At 43.5% G+C, this 18,355-nt stretch overlaps 1 protein-coding gene across 9 annotated transcripts in view; it reads left to right on the forward strand.

Moving 5' to 3' along the window:
* The window catches only part of LOC136943397 (calcium-activated potassium channel subunit alpha-1a), a 122,183-nt gene that overhangs the window by 83,856 nt on the left and 19,972 nt on the right, over positions 1-18,355 (forward strand). For 5 of the 9 annotated variants that reach the window (XM_067236687.1, XM_067236691.1, XM_067236689.1 and 2 more), the window contains 3 exons: positions 2,854-2,940; positions 3,166-3,242; positions 15,737-15,830. In XM_067236687.1, the coding sequence (XP_067092788.1) occupies positions 2,854-2,940; positions 3,166-3,242; positions 15,737-15,830 (258 nt within the window). Of the gene's footprint in view, positions 1-2,853; positions 2,941-3,165; positions 3,243-4,679; positions 4,689-7,632; positions 7,807-15,736; positions 15,831-18,355 lie in introns of all 9 variants that reach the window. The other 4 variants (XM_067236688.1, XM_067236692.1, XM_067236694.1 and 1 more) reach the window with 2 other exon arrangements.

Below are 18,355 nucleotides of genomic sequence, written 5' to 3' on the forward strand. Positions count from 1 at the left end.
TGCCCCTCTACTTTACCTTACTTCCAAAGTTCCGCCCTCTCTCTTCCACTTTAGAGCCTCTGAATTTGGGAGTTTTTCATAAGGACATTTTCCCAAAACTCTATATCACAACAACAGGCCAATTTCTGACTCTTTTTCTCATGGTGTTCCTTGTGCCTAATGCACTAACTTCTTTGCAGGCAGAGAGGATAGTTCAATTTGACATGTTTGTTTACTTGTTTCTTTGTCTTCCGTGTTGTCGGTTGTTCTAAGGCTAACCCTCACCTTTTCCATCTCTATATTTCCTTCTTTCATTTCAGTTATTTTTTGTCTCAGTGTCCTCTGTTTTCCACTTAATTTTCTTTTTTCTTCTCTGTTCTATTTCAGTGTTTCAGTTGTTCCCCTGTGTCAGCTTGGCCAAAACTAATTATTTTATCCCTGGTGCTTTTTCATCATCAAAACAATTCTTATTAACTTTTTATAGATGTTTCAAGTTAATAGCAGTTTTTTGTTCACAAATCTGAATTAAGGGATACATTACTCAAGATTGTTTACATACAGTATGCTTTCACCCAGATATGTTTTGAGGTAAATGTATTAACCCCTGGTTTTGGTGCATTTTGGCCAAAATGTGGAATCTGGATAATTTACTGTTCTAGTGGGCAGTGATTGATGCACTAGCATGTCTTACCAATTTAATGGTACCAAAAGCATTTTGTCCTCCAATGTTACATTAAGGCATGGTGTTGTAAACTTTGGATAACTTAAATTATATCCAATGATGAAGGAGGTTAATAATGCTCCATGTCATACGAGTGATGAAAATATTTTTGCATTTCATCTTTTCCTTCGTGCTGTGTGTCCATGTCTATGTATTTGTGTGGATGCGTGCGTTTGTGGGTTTCATTCTGTGTGTGTGTCTGTGTGCGCAAGCGTGTGTGTGCGCGAGTGTGTGTGCGCGTGTCAGTCACCATGTACTCCATATCAATGTGTCTCTGAGTAGATGTTCTTAAGTGAGGTCACTTCCTGTCAGTTTGGTGTTTAAGAAACAGTCCAACTGCACAGAAGTTACTGCAACAGTTTGCATCTACGTATTTGTCCCTTTACCTGTAGCCAGTGGCAACACCTTTCTGTCTAACTATTGTCTTACTCATGCTGTTTGGTGACTGCATGCAGTGCTGGTCTATCACTTGAACGGAGTAAAGCTTGCCTTGTTGCTCATAATTTGAGGTTGGGATTCAGGTAGAGTTAGACATGATTGGACCATATCAAGATTGATCAAGTTTTCTGATCAATCTACAAGAAACTGGTAAACCTGTAAAATCTCAGATTTGGGCAGCAATGTGTGTGGATTTGTGCTTTATCATTTCTTGTATGATGCATTGAAAAGCATGTATGTTGTTTAAAATGGGAGGGGGTGGGGCATTCAATCTAACATAAAGCCAAGCAGTATTAAAATGTGTCTAATCCTAAATCGCACATTTTATGAAGTCAAGCAAAATTTTCATAACTTACTAATGCTTTATAGTAGATCCAATTGCCCTCTGACTGACTTTTCTTTTCAACATAATCTGTTATTTTAGAGCCCAGAGGAAAGATGTATTTTGCCCAGACCCAGTCCAGGACGTAGCAGTTTACTAGAGTTTGGGGTTTACTGCTACAGTTTCACAGTACGCTCCTCATTAGTTCAGTTCAGAGACCAACAGTCATGACTAGTGTAAAAATGATCAGAAAATACCAGAGTTAGTTAAGGTAAATGTGTGTGTAATTAAATACAGCACGGGTTTCCCTTCTCTTTCATCTGGGCTCCTTGGGCCAAACGTTCTGTGTGTTTCCAGGTGTGTTTAATGTTTCAGTCTCTAAGTTTGCACTCCTATCATTGATGATTCCTACCTACAGGTAACCATTAATGAGCAGGGTGTGTGTGTGCCGTTTCACTCGTGTCCTAGTCTAATTAACGGGGAATGATACAGCCAGTCTTTAAGTTCCCAAGCTCCTTGCCACAACCAAAACACCAAGTCAGTCTTTATAGTGGATAGTCTACTGTACAGAAGAACACCTTATGGAATTCAATATCGTTATTCGAAAGCTACATAGCGTGTACATCACTCATTTATTCAGTTCAGTAAATCTGCTGCCGCATCTGTTAGTAGTAAAACCTTCTTAACCCTATAGGATATGGCGCTACTAAACATACATCACTAGAGGCAACAGCATGTTATAGATAAAGTACATACTATACATTCTGGTCATAAAAAAAAATGGAAGATCAATGTTTTTTTTAGCTAAACTACTGTAGTATTTGACATGTCAGTACATGTTTAAAGTAGTCAGAGAGCTGTTCATTCCCTTGCATTCCACTGTTGAGTACTCCTAACCCGCGGAACATCCTACAGTACCTCAACACTGTCCCAGTAATACCACAACATCTGTTAGAAATGATTGGATTTGAATGCAGCTCCATGATGACAATTTTAATTCTTTCTCCTCCCCTCTCTGATTCAATCAGAACCATCGCAAAACCAAAGTAAAGAATTAAAATTGACCAAACAGTCATGATTTTTTTTCCCCCCATCTGTGTGAGTAGTCTGAGGAGTGACCAGGGAGAAACTGTTTTTTCGTTTTGTAAAGACTAACTACTCATACGGTGACCTCACACCACACCAAGTTCACCCCACTCAACCACAAAACACACTGTAATGCCAGTGACCAATCAGATCCGCCCATTTCAACCCACTGGCTCCGGTAGCTTTAGAGAAAGGTTCCCGACGATGTGTGTGTACCATTCCTCTTGATTAGCACGTCTTGAGTGGGAGTCGGTGGCGGGCCAGTGTTTTAACAAGCGCTGTGGCGTGTGTCTCCCTGAATACCCAGCATCCTCATCAACCCGGGGAACCACGTCAAGATGCAGGAAGGAACTCTGGGGTTCTTTATCGCCAGCGACGCCAAAGAAGTCAAGAGGTAAGGAAAGACAACGACAGGTAAATGAAAGAGAACTTCCTGTGATGTTCTGGTAGAAGACCAGTGTTTATACAGACCGTGTGGCCGATAGGATTGTGCTGCTACCTCGGTGGGCTCCGCAAAGTGTCCGAAGCCGGTTACGAGACAGTGACTGAAAGTGTAACGGGAGGTGATGACACCGCAAACAAGGAGGGTGAAAGTTAACGCTTTTCCTTTGCCCTTCAGAGCATTTTTCTACTGCAAAGCTTGTCATGATGACATCACAGACCCAAAACGCATCAAAAAGTGTGGCTGTAAACGACGTGAGTACGCTCCGTGCCCCCCCCCCCCCCCAACTCCTCCCACCTCCCGCCCCCAACACCTCACTTCATGTATCTCTTTCTGAATGGACAGTACTTAAGATGACTGCATCCTGATACTGTGTAATATCTCTCCCTGTTTCTCAAAGGACAGGCCACTCACAGTGATACTGATGTGCTTGCCATAATATCCTATTGAAAATGAATGTCCCATTAAATGATAGAAATCACTGTTAAAATACGTTCCACCATAACCCCAGTTCTTCATCAAGGTGTTATCCGCAATCAATATGTTCATTTTTATTTTGTGACAAAGGTGCAAGTGCAACATGTTACATCATTCATTTGATTTACTCATTTCACAGTTGGTTTATTTGGGAGGGTTACTGACAGGGAGGACGAGGAGGTCTAGATTTACTCAAAGGAGAGAACCAAATGGAGAAAGACACCTCTACCTCAGAAAGAGAGAGGTCAAGATGGAAAGATAAAAAGGAGAGCCATACGTCAGTGCAGCAATGAGAGTGACAGACGGAGAGGGGGACCGACATGATTAGCTGAGCAGAAGAGGGAGGCTGTCAGGTCACCATAGAAACTCAGTGACACAGGCGGAGGTAATGACCTTAGTCAGGCGGAAGAATGGCAAAGCACCGATGGGTGACCCCTGCTAAGGGCCAATAAGACCTGACACCCTATTGGCTAGGATAAATTGACTAAATGACTAAATGTAAATAAATGCGTCACAAAATACTGGATATCTTTATAACGAGATATTGTCTGCACTGTGAGTGCCAGGAGTAAGTTTAATTGATTACAATAAGTAGCAGCGAATACTTGCCCGTTCTTGTCTGCATCCAACTGTGTCTCAGTTGATGTGGCATTAAAGATTGTCCAGAAACAATCCATGGCTGTTACCTGACCTATATAGTCACTTGTCTAACCATGTTAGCGGCTGGATAAATAATTCAGATGAAATTTCAGTGGCTCTAGAAAGGTCAGTGACAATTACAACAAGCAGCCCACGCCCAAACAAACACAGACATTAAAATGGATACCCACCATCTCCTCCCTTTGTCTGTGTCATCTCAATTATTCAAACAAGGCTTGGTCTAGGCGCTAGCTAGGACCACAAACCTCTCTTGACTCTGCAGGTTTCATGGTGTCACTATTTAGCTTACAGAGACAAACTAGTTTATCCCATTAGCTTCTTTCATCACAGTTTTTGCCAACAGGAGAGTTGCATTTCGAAATTACATTTCCATTTCTGCAACGGGAGTTTGTCATCTGTTTTCGTTTTTTTCCTTCTTCTGTTATTGTTGTTGCTTTCTTTCTTTCTGTTTAGTTGTTTTTCATGTTTCTTTATGACCATTGACACACTTTTGATGTATTTCCTCCCTTGCTGCCGTTGGAAAATGCCACTTTATTTTAACCTCTCACTGGTAGTGATTTATTGTGAGTAAAACAAAAACGGGTTCCCCATTACCCAGAGTGCAGTGCGAGTGTTATTTTTTTCTCCTCAGCCAATAGTAGACTGTATCTATGTTGCATGCACCAGTGTAGCTTCTGCATCCCTCTCCCCGCCTCTCATCTCAACACTCTTTGTCAGGCCAGACCAGAACCCATGCAGTCAGCAAAACCCAAACTCACCACAACATTAGACTCCTCAGACAGTCGGTCCAGACTTTGCTTATCTCAACTGACAACCTTCTTAGAAATACTTTATGAGGAGAGCTTTTCTAAACAAAAACGACTGACAAAAAGCCAGTTCCTTTCCTTTCTTCATCCAAGTAAACCAAGCTGACCTGAAAGGAACCAGCTCTAGTCCTGTGAGCCCCCATCCAAAATGTCCTGCCCACCGATTAATGTGGCAACAGTCAGAAATTCATACATAATAACAATAGTAATGGTTTTAATTGAGCCAAGACCAACAAAAAGAAAATAGATAGAGGAAAGTGTTCTAGTGGTAGTTCTTGATTTTCTTTTAAGCTTTAACAAGCTTTGCAAAATCCCAGTCAAAACAGTCTGGTCCCAGCCCCTTCCCCTGTGTTCTTACCCACTGCCCACCCCTCTGGGTCCTCAACAACTCCTGTCGAGGATCCAGAGGTCACCTGCACTTTCAGGAATTGAAATGCAATCACCCCTGCCGAGCGCATTTCAATTCTAGACAGTCGTTGGGCCTTTTTATCGTGAAAGCCGCAGTTCATATGACCTGGTTACTGCAGGGCGAACTGCCATACCACTAGATGGCCACTAGATGATGGCGTTGTGCCAGATTCATGTCTGTAGAGGAGAGAATTGACACTGAGGTATCTGCAACCTATTTCGCTAGAATGCTATGAGCAAACTGAACTGAACTATGTGTCTCCATCTATGGTTATGTTACATTTACAATATAAACACAATTGGTATACAATTGTGCAACACTTTGTCTCTTGGTTTATGGTGTTTGATGATTTTATCACCCTGCATTTTGGCAAAGAATGTGCATACTGTATTGTATACACATTCTACACATACAAGGCTTCCTTGTGTTGTATTCTTTTCTAGCTTAATTTTGTGTGTTGTGACATCGTACAGTAACTAAAGTTAAAGATGGTGTGTTTGTGTTGTTTGGTTTCCATGGATTTCCCATGTTTAACATTTTTTTATCAGATCATTTGAAGTTTCATTCTGAGTTTCAGAAGTCATGCGAGTCAACATTGCTTATGGCATTCTGGCTGAATAGATTTGTTTTTAGTGAGAGAGGACCCAGATGAACAGTGTCTATTTCGGGACCTATAAGGCCTTCTTCACACGAGCCATGTTCAACGGCATTGTCTTGATGGACTACAGTGTGTCTGTTCTGCCATGTGCAAAGCTTAAGAAAACACTGGTAGTTCATCAGGCCAAAGTTCACGTGGAGGGGTTCTGTGAAGTCTGTCTTAACTTGGGACACGGCCGAGCCGTGGCTCAGGATGTCGGCGTGTGTGAAGTCATGAGTCAAACATGTCATCGTGTCTTGTATTTTCCATCTCCCCCACCACCCCCTCCACGCACACACATACCCTCCAACATCTCACGGAAATGTGCAAACATACATGGACTCTGTTCTTCTGAAAGCCCAGCCCAGAACTCTGAACACAGGGTCTCAGCATGAAAGGACAGCCTCACTGCTCGCGTCTATCACCCTAACTGTTTCTGCCCTGTAAACAGTTACTCCCTCCCAAACCCCTCAGATCAGCATTGATGCATGCAGATGAATGCTTAGAAAGCACTTTGCATGCTCTGAACAGAAGTCAGCAGCTCTTGATGGCCCTGCACAGAGGGGGCTCTGGGCCTCGTGCTCCCCAGTCTCCCCCTGTCTCAGACCCGGGATATTGGCTTTCTCGTTTGGGCATCGGTCCATCGACGTGGACCAGAACACCAGTCAGTGACGGCTCCTCTTGTGAGGCTCCTGGGCGGTGGGAGATTGGGGACCAGGGGTCCCAAGTGACCTAGTGGCGCTGCTCAGGGGGCCTTCACTACCACTCTTTCTGGGGTCAAAGGCTTCACACACACACACACACACACACACAGACTACTACTACTACTACTACTACTACTACTATCAATGGGCACATAATCCTATGACGAGTGCATGCATTAAATGATGCTATTTTCTCTAAACCTGCACGCACACTCTGTCATACGTGCTAGCCGAAGTGAAGCCAGCTGGGGGGAGCGTTGTAGTAGTAGAAGTAGTTGTAGTCCTGGCCGAGCATGAATTGACCAGCCTAGCCTTTAGAATAGTGTAACGTCATAGACAGGCTGCTCCAGCTGCATGATGGGATACAGGTACGTGATCCACGCCTTTAGCCGCCACATCGAGTGATGTTCTGTATGAAACACTTTTTAAAGGTTTGCTGCTGACGACATTGCCCATGCCTCTCTTCCTTTCCTTGAATGCCCTCCTTTCCCTCTCCCCCCCCCCCCCACCCCTCTTTCCCTTTGCCCCCACTGTCATATTTTGCCTATTTGACCTGTTATGGCATAATCAAGCCTTAGGACACAGCTTGACCCCTGAAACCTAACCCATTAGAAGAAAAAATATATAATCCCAAGCATAAACTTCAAAATTCAGCAACAAAGACAAAAGTAAGGGAATTAGTATCCCTATCATTTGGTCAAAATCGTCCACAGCGTGCTACTCAACCATGACTAAATGGGAAATGTTTTGATATTAACGGTTGATTATGGCACATTTGTGCCTGAATGGCTGGTCTAGTGTTGGGGTCAAGTCTGTGGGCAGCTGGCAGCTAAGGCGTGCATTTATTATCTCCTATGAAGTGACCTTCCAACCTCCCCTGGATGTCTATTTCTCCTCTTGCCATTAACCTGCTGCTTTTCCTCTTCCTCTCATCCCAAAACATGACTGTAGCCAAGATGTCCGTCTACAAACGAATGAAACTGGCATGTTGTTTTGATTGCGGCCGCTCAGAGCGAGACTGCTCTTGCATGTCAGGCAGTGTACATAGTAACATGGACACCCTTCAGAGGGCCTACCCACTTTCCTCTGTCTCTGTTCATGATTGCGCAACCACTTTACGTGCCTGTAAGTTACACCGCCCAACACATGCTGTTACATGTCTGTGGTGTGTGTGAATGTGTGTAGGTGTACTGAGGGTATGTGTGTGTGTGTGTGTGTGTGTGTGTGTGTGTGTGTGTGTGTGTTAAGTGTTGTCAACATGGCGTGTTTTGTGTACCGTGACCCCATAGTTGGCATATAGCTGTGGCTTATCTCTATGTAAATTATGACTATGATGAAAATAATACTGATACTATTATACTAATACTATTAACAATAATACATTATTATTAATATTATTAATATTATTATCATATATTATTCATTCATTTTTTTTTTTTTTATTATTATTGTTAGTAGTAGTATTTATGTGGTGGGTAGTGGTGTTGCTCTGTGGTGCTGCTCAACTCTAGCTGTTAGCTTTGTGGCTAGCTATTGTGGCATGCTGCATATCAGTAAAGCAGTGGTGTGGTGACAGTGCTATTATTGGACACTTGGTGTTTGATGTGTATTGAATTGTTATAAATAAGATAATTGAAATGTCCCTGAATGTTTAAAGAGATTGTTGACTGTATGCAGATGAAGATGATTATTTCAATTATTTTCTTTTATCTTTTTTTAATCTTTCTGAAACGTTTGGGAGAAGCTGCAACAACTCTGTTTTGTTTTTGCCAATTTAATTTAAGCTCATAGAACTAACCTTTATCCAGGAGCAATAATGATGCTAACGTGTAAAATACAGTGTCATTTATCTAATATTACCTTCTCATTGCGAGGCTCTTGATCACAATTTGAGGATGAGACTAAATCTTCATTTGAGTGTCACGTAGATTTGCTATGCTATTAATATGCTAAATGACTATATAACCAAAGAGAAAAATTAATTACGATGGAACTCATTTTCAGCAACTGTGACTTTGCCAAATCCATCCCTGTCTCTTTTACAGACTTAATCCTCCTCACATCCATCAGCTCTCACTCAGCTGTGTGGTGTCCAGTATGGCTGGCTAGGTTCAAAGCAGATGGAAAGGAAGAGAGGAGTAGAGAATGAGTGAAAGGAGAGGTCAAGAGAGAGAGCACAGGGGAAGCACAAAACAAAGGAGAGTGTAAAGTCTGGTAGTCTACGGAAGTGTTTTTTTGGCTTGTTGGAGATAGGCGGCTTGTGAATTCTTAGCTAGCTTGTGTGGATAACAGTGGCATGGGCATGGACAGCCCTGCTCTCCCTCCCCTCCTGTGGGGGGGATCCAAAGAGCTGAGGTTGGGTGTATAGCAGCTGTAGGCCTGAATACCAAAGTACAGTTGCATGTATCCGATTTCCTTTCCAGCGGTAGCATACAGTACTCTTGACTAATCTGAAGCCTTTGCCTCAGTTTCCGACTCAACGTGATGACTCCGGCTATACCTTGTGCAGTTGGGTTGGCGTTGAAATCCTTCTGTACCAATTACCGGCCATTACATTGTTACTGATCTCTATTCCCCCTCGGCCTCATTGTTGGATTGGAGAAGAAACTATGTCTTGGATTGACCTTTCTCTGAACTAAGTGGGTATTGTCAGGGAACGATTGTTGGATTTTCTTTCTCAGTTCCTCTGTGTCTTCCTGACCAAAGTGAGTCAGACATTGCTAACTTCAGTATGATGACTTAATCCAGTATACTTCTGAGCACACAAACTAGATTTCCTGTTTGAATAGCCACATTGATTGCTTGGGTAGTGGTTTTCTTTGTTTTCTATATATGAAGCGAGAGCTTGGATCAAGGCTGGGCCAGGGGTTGGAGACAAGGAAAGGTAGCCAGAGGCTGGGGAAAGGCCCATGGGTCTATTCTGGTGTGTGTGTGTGTGTGTGTGTGTGTGTTTGTCAGGGCAGGGTCCCTTATTCACTCTGACATGGAAATTATGTTTGCATTATCATTTCCCTAGCCCTGCTAGTCCGTCACCAAACCTGCCCCGACAGCTCCTGTCCACCAGGCAGCCTTGGTTCCTCCCTCTCCCCTTTGCGCTAAGTCCCACATGCTAGCCGGTTAGCTTGCTGCCTATGTGGGCATGGGCAAATCAAAAGCGACAGATGCCAGGGTCAGCGCGGGTCCCTGTTTGAGGGCCAGTGTCATTGGCCTGCCCTGTGGCCCTCCCCGTGACCTTTACCACAGGGAGAGAAAGAGAGAGTCTCTCGAAAAAGGAACAGGGAGCTCAGACTCCATGTCTTGATCTGACTTCCAATACTCACTGCTCTCCTCATGTCCTTGTAACGTCAGTGATACGATGGGGGGGGGGGGGGGGGGGGGGGTCTCTGGTTCTGACATACAGTTGTTGGATAGGTTACAGTTTTGTGGTGAAGACACAGACACATCCAGTCCTGTTAGATCTGTGGAATCTTAGGAGAGTGGGTGTTTTAACTGGGCCTTTAGGACTGTCCTTATGATGTTTTGATTGGTTTGGACTGCAATTGTAGATCAGAAAGCATAAGCCAGAGTTGTAGATGGTATAAGCGAGGGTTGTACACTGCCATTCTAGAGGATACAAGTGAGGTATGACGATAACATACTGCATGTAATGGTTCACATTGCTCTCATTCACTCGCTAGAATGATAATTTAAAGTTTTGCAATTTTTGAATTTCTTAGTCAGATTTCCTACATCTAAAATCCTGCAGCGTATATGCTATTTTTCTAATGAGTACACATTTAAAGCATTTTTAGCTATATTTTGAGATTCTTTAGTGATGATACTGTCGGCTTTGTTTTCTGTTTGTACTGTGGGGATTTCTGGAGGCCATGTTGGGGTGGATGTGTCTGTGTCTCTCAGGGTGGGTCTGCCTCTGTCCTGTCTGCAGTCTGGGGTCACATGTTTCTGTGTGTCTTTTCCAACACTCAGGATCATTTTTTAATTGAATACACCTTTGCAATGAAAGTTTTCCTCCAACCAGCTTGATTTAGTCAACCTTCATATTTGATTCCAAAATTATTATTAACGTAAATATTTTAATTGGATGATTTTGAACATTTCCGAGCCAATGAGAGCATGCGAGTCCATTCAGCTCTTTTGAAAAATGATTCTCCATCATGGAACACGCTTTTAAAAATGTCACACCACAGTTTGGTTTTCACTTTCCAAAAGCCCGGCTTCCTCACTGTCTTCGCTCTCCGTGGCCATAAAATCCATCCTGTCTACCTCTTCATCTCATCGTGTTATATTGTTACCATCGGTCTCCCATTTGTGCCATCGCAAATTTAGAGCCGAGTCATCATGCTCCGAGACTTTGGACTTGTCTTTCTTTTTTCAATATCCCATTTCACTTGATACATTTCCTAACCCGCTGGTCTACATGTCCGTCTACATCTCTGTCAGTGTAGATATCTGTCTAAATGTCTGTCTCATGATCGTCATCCTCTTTTCCTACATGTAACCTGTCATTTGTCTTTGCACTTTCCTCAGCCAAATATAAGTATAATGGATATGTCAGATCACGTAAGTGTGTTTCTCTGTCCCTCCCCATCCAGCTTCAGCACTCCCTGTGTGTAGACCTGTATAGTCCCAGAACCATGTCACCTCCAAGTAACACTGATGCTTGGTTTGGTCTAGTTTTTGCTTTACTAGTAGAATGCAAAGCTACCATCTTAGTCTCTCACTGATTAATTGATTTGAACTGATACACAGGGTTGGCAATGACATAATAACAGAGTCCTTAAACCACTTTTTACTGATGTATAGATCTAATTGATTATCATACTTTATTTCACAAAATGGTCTTTTGATAGGATGACATGCATCTGACAATGAATGCACTAATTCAGTAAAAAAAAAAAAAAAAGAAAGAAATTGTCTCTTAAAGCACTTTAAAGTTCATTTAAGGAAAAATGCTCTTTTTGACTGTTCAGTTGTACGCAATATTTTGTTTGTATTGTGCTGCCTCTAGCAGCAGATGGCGCTACAACACCAGGGAAAAGTGGATCTCAAAAAGAGGCTGGTGTTCGGTTCAAAGCAGATTGCAATTTAGGTAAATTTTTCAGTGTAAAGTATAGAATTGTGACATGTCTCTTCTCTCCAACTTCTAACTGTAAGTGAATGTAAGTTCTGAAATGCTATTATTCTGCTATGATAACATTACAATTTGTTTTCATCCAACGGTAACGTTATTGTTGATGTTTATACTTCATTGGAATGATTCAAGAAATACTAAATGTGTTAGGAAAATACAATGCCTTGCGATGAACAAGCATAACCATAGTGACCAAAAATAATCCAACATTAACAAGACGGTTAAAAATATATGAACACAACAGTACCACACTGATGTACGGGAGTGTTGGTATTTACAAAACATATTGAGCTCACAAAGTCCAGCACGACCCTTATCTATATGGTTCTCTCTGGTCTCATCCTCTCATTGGGCCTGGGCTTGATGGGGACCTGCATTCGGTACGGCCTCGTCATGTGATTAGCATTTCACGAAGGGACAGTTGCCGTCTGGGTTGTTCGGAGTGCACAGTGGAGCTGCCAGGGCGTGTGATGGCGCCGTAACGCTGGGCTTGTTTGACAAGGGCCAGATGAATCCAGGAGCTATCGGTGGCGCTCCGTAAATCAAGGAGGCAGCTGACGGCAGGGATAAGCGTCTGTTTATCGCTCGCGGCCACCCGACCACGCGCTCTGTAGTCCCTACCGACATACCACCCGACCATGCAACAACTCCGGCCACCAAGCAGGAGGAAACGGCTCCTCGGCTACACCTTCTTTTCTCTTGTTCTATCTATCCCCTTCTTTTGCTTGGAGACCCATACATGCTCGCAGGGCTGAGAGCAAGAGGGAGAGAGTGATGTAGAGTCCCGGTTTAATTAAATGGATAATACGCTCACTATGTCATGAGGACAAAGTGATAGCAGAATGATATAGAAATATTGTAGGAGATGGCAGCTTATTCCTCTGTGAAATAATTACTGTATCGTTCCATGTAACATAATACTATTCCTTTTAAATCCAAATCAGGAATTGGGCAGTGACTGAAATAGATATTTGGGCATGAATGAAATAGATAGACTGAAATACATTTGAACCTGTTTCAAATAATCCTAAATTTTGCATTGTTACCTGTACGTTGAATGCGTAGACAGCACTGAAGTACATTTGTTCTTCCTGGTTTCATGTGGTTTCTCTCTTTCTGTGTTGTTCCATTAGGCATGGAAACAGAACAGAGAGGAGCACTGGTGCATTTTTTAATTCATATTAATTAATTCATATTCATCAGCAATAGAAAAGGGATTTGTTTTATAATGTGTTAAAACAATTACATCTGCTTATAATAACACACATGGTGACACAAGATCAAAAGGTCATCAAATGTCCATTGATGAAAATATATTCTGAAACAGATCTGATAATTTGCTCTCTTAACAATATGTATTTTGACACAACCATAATAATAGTAATAATAATCATAATATTAATAACACTACTAATAATAGCAATAATCCTAAAAATAGAATAACTAATATTTGAAAGTAATGTTTTTGTCTCACTATTGTATTCTGCAAGTGGGCATGTGACAAAAGAAGAATAATGTATTCATTTAAACTAATATATTTTAAATGTATAATAGACAAAAAATTGTATTATACTGTACTATGCCAATGTCCTTGAAGCTCACTGCTCTTTCTCATTGCTTTTATTCTCCATTGTTCGACAGTAAAGGATGAAGGTAGACCGCCAATTCAAAACCGATCGATTAAAATCACCAACTCCACCTCCCTCACCTCCAACACGCACCACCCCAACGCGCCGCACCCCCACCAGGACCCCCCGGCCCCCGCGTGCTCAGCGTCCATCCCCCTCGTTAATAACCGTAAAGGAAGCCTGCTGCCCCTGGGGCCGGGGCCTAGGGCCAATCCCTCGCTGCTGCGCCTCAGTATTTCCGGCCCAGGGAACGGGCTGGGCCGAGGCCTGGCCGAGAGCCGGCTGAACCGGGCCCGCAGCCTGCCGGTGAAATACCGCTACCATCCCAGTAACGCGCCGCTGCTAGGCCGCAGCAGGCCCCGTAGGTTGCCCCCCTTAGCGGGATGCATCAGTCAGTAACCCCCCCCCCCCTCCCCCCCTTGTCCTGTCCTGTTTTGCCACACTGTGCTGTCTGCATGAGAGTTTACCACACTCTCAGCCCCCCTACTGCTAGACACTGCCACTGCTTTGCATGGATGCTGCTGTCATGGGATCACTAACGCGACATCCACCGCTGTACATGTGACTGCCAAGCTGATATAGAATTTGATATAGAATTTGATACTGTTTTTATTTTTTTTATGCCTGTTTATTTGTTTTCGACTGTCACACACAAGCTATGTCCCCATTGACTGCAGAGGACGTTATTGTTGCTAGTCTGAAGGAGATATTTTGTATAAGATTGTCTGAACTTTTCAGAGGCCAAGGAGAGGACCTGCAATAGAAGGGTTTTGTGTCCATAAGTTCACTTTGAACTATAGGCTAACACAGGGAAGGAATATTTTAAACTGTGATATTTTCAAAGTAGATTAGAGGGAAATGTATTTCCAAAGTGGGTACGGCTTGTAATATTAGCTATTCAGACCGTCCAATGGCTGAATGGAAATGTCAGAGAATGGCATTTTATTAGGAGGAAGAGCTGTATGTTTTATCTTTTATTAGTGCAATTAGGTGACAGTCTAGGATGGGTACTCGGATAATAATGAAATTCCATGTGCTTCGAGCAGTCACCGCTTGCAGCACACACATTGATTTGCACTAATATCATGTTGTGTGGTATTGATTTCTAACCAAAGGACTAATATGGGTTTGAAGTGACAGTGGACATTGTATATATGCTTGGGGGGGGGGGGGGGGGGGGGGGGAGGGGGAGGGGGGGGGGAGGAAGAGTGGAGGGGTTAGTCTGTGTGCCGGTCTGAAAGCCCCTGGAACTGAGACAGTAGAGAAGATCAGACTACTGTGAACTAGACTCGAGTGTACACACGGGGCCTGGGTGGGTCTTTCTAGTCGTCTCCGCCGCAGGGCTGGTGACAGAGTCTTCAACAGAGTAAACCGCCTAGTTGACAGGAAAATGTGATCAAACTCATCGAAAAGTTTACAGGGCAACATGATCACAGAGCAGTAAGCCTGCGATACCCTGAAAGACCAGCGAACGAGTCAATGTGTCGTATCTCAGGGCATGAAACGTGGTTTTCTTTTCCCCTATGTGCCGTTTTAATGGGGTGTCTTGACCTTCATCTACTGCTGGATGGTGTGTGCGCTCTAAATGCTTGTTATTCCCAGGCTTCTCAAGCCATGTCCTGCTGGAGTGCTGTTTTGGCATGTGACACTTGGGGGACGCTTGTTGAGTCCTAAAGGGTTCTCATGGCATGGAGTTAGACCTGTACAAGAGCCATCATGCACCATAGTGAGAGCTGGAATGATGGGGTCGGGGGTCAGCTTTGTAGCCATTCATTACAACACCACCATAGGATCATCCCCCTCAGTCATTGCTTTAGACCCCATGCCCTGCTGACTAATGACAGTCTGTTTTATTCATATGGCACCTATTGGCATCGGGATGCATGGTCACTCTGATGCAGACTGCTAGAGGTCCAACCCACATAGAGCTCATCCACGTAGGCCCATCAGCACGGTGACCCGTGAACCAGAACCCAGCCAGTGGATCCAAACCAAACTAAAAGGGGCTTTGGGAAAAATAGTGAGGCTTTATATGTTGAAGTCAGACAGGTCTTAATTGATTGTTCTCCGTGGTTTTCTCCTGTTTAACTCTGTCCCTCACTAACTCTTTCTACTTTTTTGGAGGTCTTCTCTTTCTCTTTGACGTTGTGTTCTTTTGAATTTTTTTCTTCCTTTATGGGATTATTATTGATTGAATGTTGAGTGTGTTTGTGTTCTTTGGTATGTCAGTTCCAACACACACACACTGACCGCTGCCCTTCGCCTGTGCCCTGACACCCTGTGCGTGTGTTTGCAGTTGAAGACGAGCACCCGTCGACTCTGTCGCCCAAAAAAAAGCAGCGCAACGGAGGCATGCGAAACTCGCCCAACAACTCGCCCAAGATGATGAGGTAAGACATTGTTTCAATGCCAGCACTTCCAGCACTCACGCAGAGGGGGAGAGGGTTGAGAGTGAAGGCTGGGAAGGAGGGGAGGGAGATGTGCTAGTGCAGGCAGAGATGGGCGGATGAAATTGCTACCGGTGGTGGGATGGCGTGTGTGGGTGGGTGGGGGGGGGGGGGGGGGGGGGGGTGGAATGGGGAAAGTGCGAAAGTATGTGGAAGGAGTCCTGTTAGGAGATGGATATTGGTGGTGGGGTGTTTAGGCTGGCGTGCTGTCAGCGGTTAATGACACAGCCGAAATAATATTTCTGTCATGAAAGAGGCTGCGAGGAGCCGTTTGAAAAATGCCGGGCCTTTAAAGTCTCAGCTGTCAACCCCCTCCAGTCTCGTCCACATGTACTTCTTAAACAACGCTGGCACTAATGACACCAGCAGCCAATCAGAGCGATCTGCCTGGTTACTCTGCCCTCAGGCTCTTCCTGTGTTGTGGGAACCCCCTTGGGTACCGTTTCTGGTACTTAAGGCCATATGCGAGATGTATCATCACAATCATATCTGAATTTAGATATTACCTTCCTTTTATCCTGTCCTTTGGAATCAAATTGCAGTTAATTGATTTTGAAAGATAAAAGGGCTAGGTTTGGCGCACCCATGACCGTGAAACAATGTTGGAATGCGATGTAAAATGCAGTGAGGGTAGGTCAGGATGTGCCTGACTGAAGCAGCAAAGGGAAGGTGCTCTGGCAGTTATGGAAAAAGCACAGGGACACAGCAAATTTGCCTCTCCCTGAAGTGACAGGAATTGTTATGGCTGATGTGCTTAATGAATGTACAGTCAGGCACTTTTTTTTCCCAACATTAAGTTCCAATCCTGTGTAGAAACACTGCAGATTTTTTGGTATATATTTGTGGTGTTAGTTTGAAAAATAGAAGAAAAAACTAACGGTTGAATAAAACTAGGAACCACTTAACACAAATAAAGCCAAATGAAACATTACTTGTTTTCAAGAAAAGTGGCAACACTCAGTTAAGCACTGTGTAGTAGCTTTACATTGTTGTTCGTTTCATCCTCCTCTGCCTGTGTACCGAATGCTATTTTCTCAACTCCAACTGTTCCTTTTGGTGTGCTTTGTAAGACAAAGCCAGTCTCGTTAACACGAGTCTCCCTCAGGCCACCTTCCAGCAGGAACCAAACGAAAGTCATTCAGAGCAGAGTGTACTGAACTGTGTGTACAGTGTGTCCACTAAACACGCTCAGTTCTCCCTCAAAAAAACAGCAATTAGACGAGCCCTCGCACATTCCAAACCATTAGCAGTACATGGAGTCGTACTCGACCCTTCAGTCGAGCCTGCAACAGACCAACCGTCGACATGCCCTTGTTTGTTTTTTTCAAAGAGCAAAGTGTCACAAAAGAGAAATTGGCATACTTCCAGCTAACTGCTAGTTTTAGAGGGGTGTTTAGTTTTGTTTCTCAACTTAAAGCACCAAACCACTTCTTTTTTTTCTCTCTCTCTTTTGCCTCGGAGATGGTCTCCGTTTGCCATGTAATATATGCATCTCGGCTTTGATCTCGCAGTGATAATAATTCTTGGGAGTTATTTACTCGGTTTTGAAAACGCTTCAAAGCAGTGTCAAAGTTTTCTCTGCTGTAGGGTTGCTTCTGTATTCTGTTGGCTCTTGGGTACTGGGATGACAGGTCCTCTGTTCGAGGTGTAGCCTTTTTCAAGTCATAGCCCACAGCAAAACATCAAATTACCTAGCCCAGTCCACAGCACCCCTCCACAGCTGCCCCCTGTCAATATATAACGCCATACAGTATATATTAAATACTTGTGCTTTTACAAGGTGGATTTTATGCGCAATGAAAAGTGATTGTTTGAGGTAGCCTTAGGGATACTTTATTCTACAAGCAGGGAGGGGGGGGAAATAACAGCAGACAGCTAGCAAGCGAGCGTATACCATATCAAGTATGGTTTTTACAGGACTTGCTGCCTGAAGGCCTTTGTAAATAAATAATGATCAACAGATTGGCTGTGGGTTTTTGAAAAGCATGCCTTTGTCAGTTTGCATGATGGGGAAAATGTTCAAAGCACGAGGCTGCCTTCATAGCCTGGCGAAGAGGGATTGGGGGAGCACGCCCATCCCAAGTCAGCGACTGCCGAGTGATTCGCTAGAATAACTAAACTCTGTTTGAAATATACACTGAGGGGGAGAAATATGGAGAGAGGGAAAGAGTGAGAGAGAGAGAGAGAGAGAGAGAGAGAGAGACAGGGAAGCTTCAAGGGAGAGATAGACAAAGACAAAGACCGACAGAAGAATTTAGACAGAGAAAGACTTCATAGAGATGTCTGCCCTTCACATGTACATTAGTTACTCATTCTAGTAGCTGCATTACATTTACACCATTTCTTAATATTCCGGTATAGACTATCCAAATGTGTAAACTGTAAATTGTGCTTTCTGCTTTAATGATTACCAATAACCCAACCGAGAGGGACACAGAATTGTTCATAATTGCCACTAAACTATACTG

This window comes from Osmerus mordax, chromosome 5 (genome assembly GCF_038355195.1).
Source record: "Osmerus mordax isolate fOsmMor3 chromosome 5, fOsmMor3.pri, whole genome shotgun sequence".
Taxonomy (NCBI): Eukaryota; Metazoa; Chordata; class Actinopteri; order Osmeriformes; family Osmeridae; genus Osmerus; species Osmerus mordax.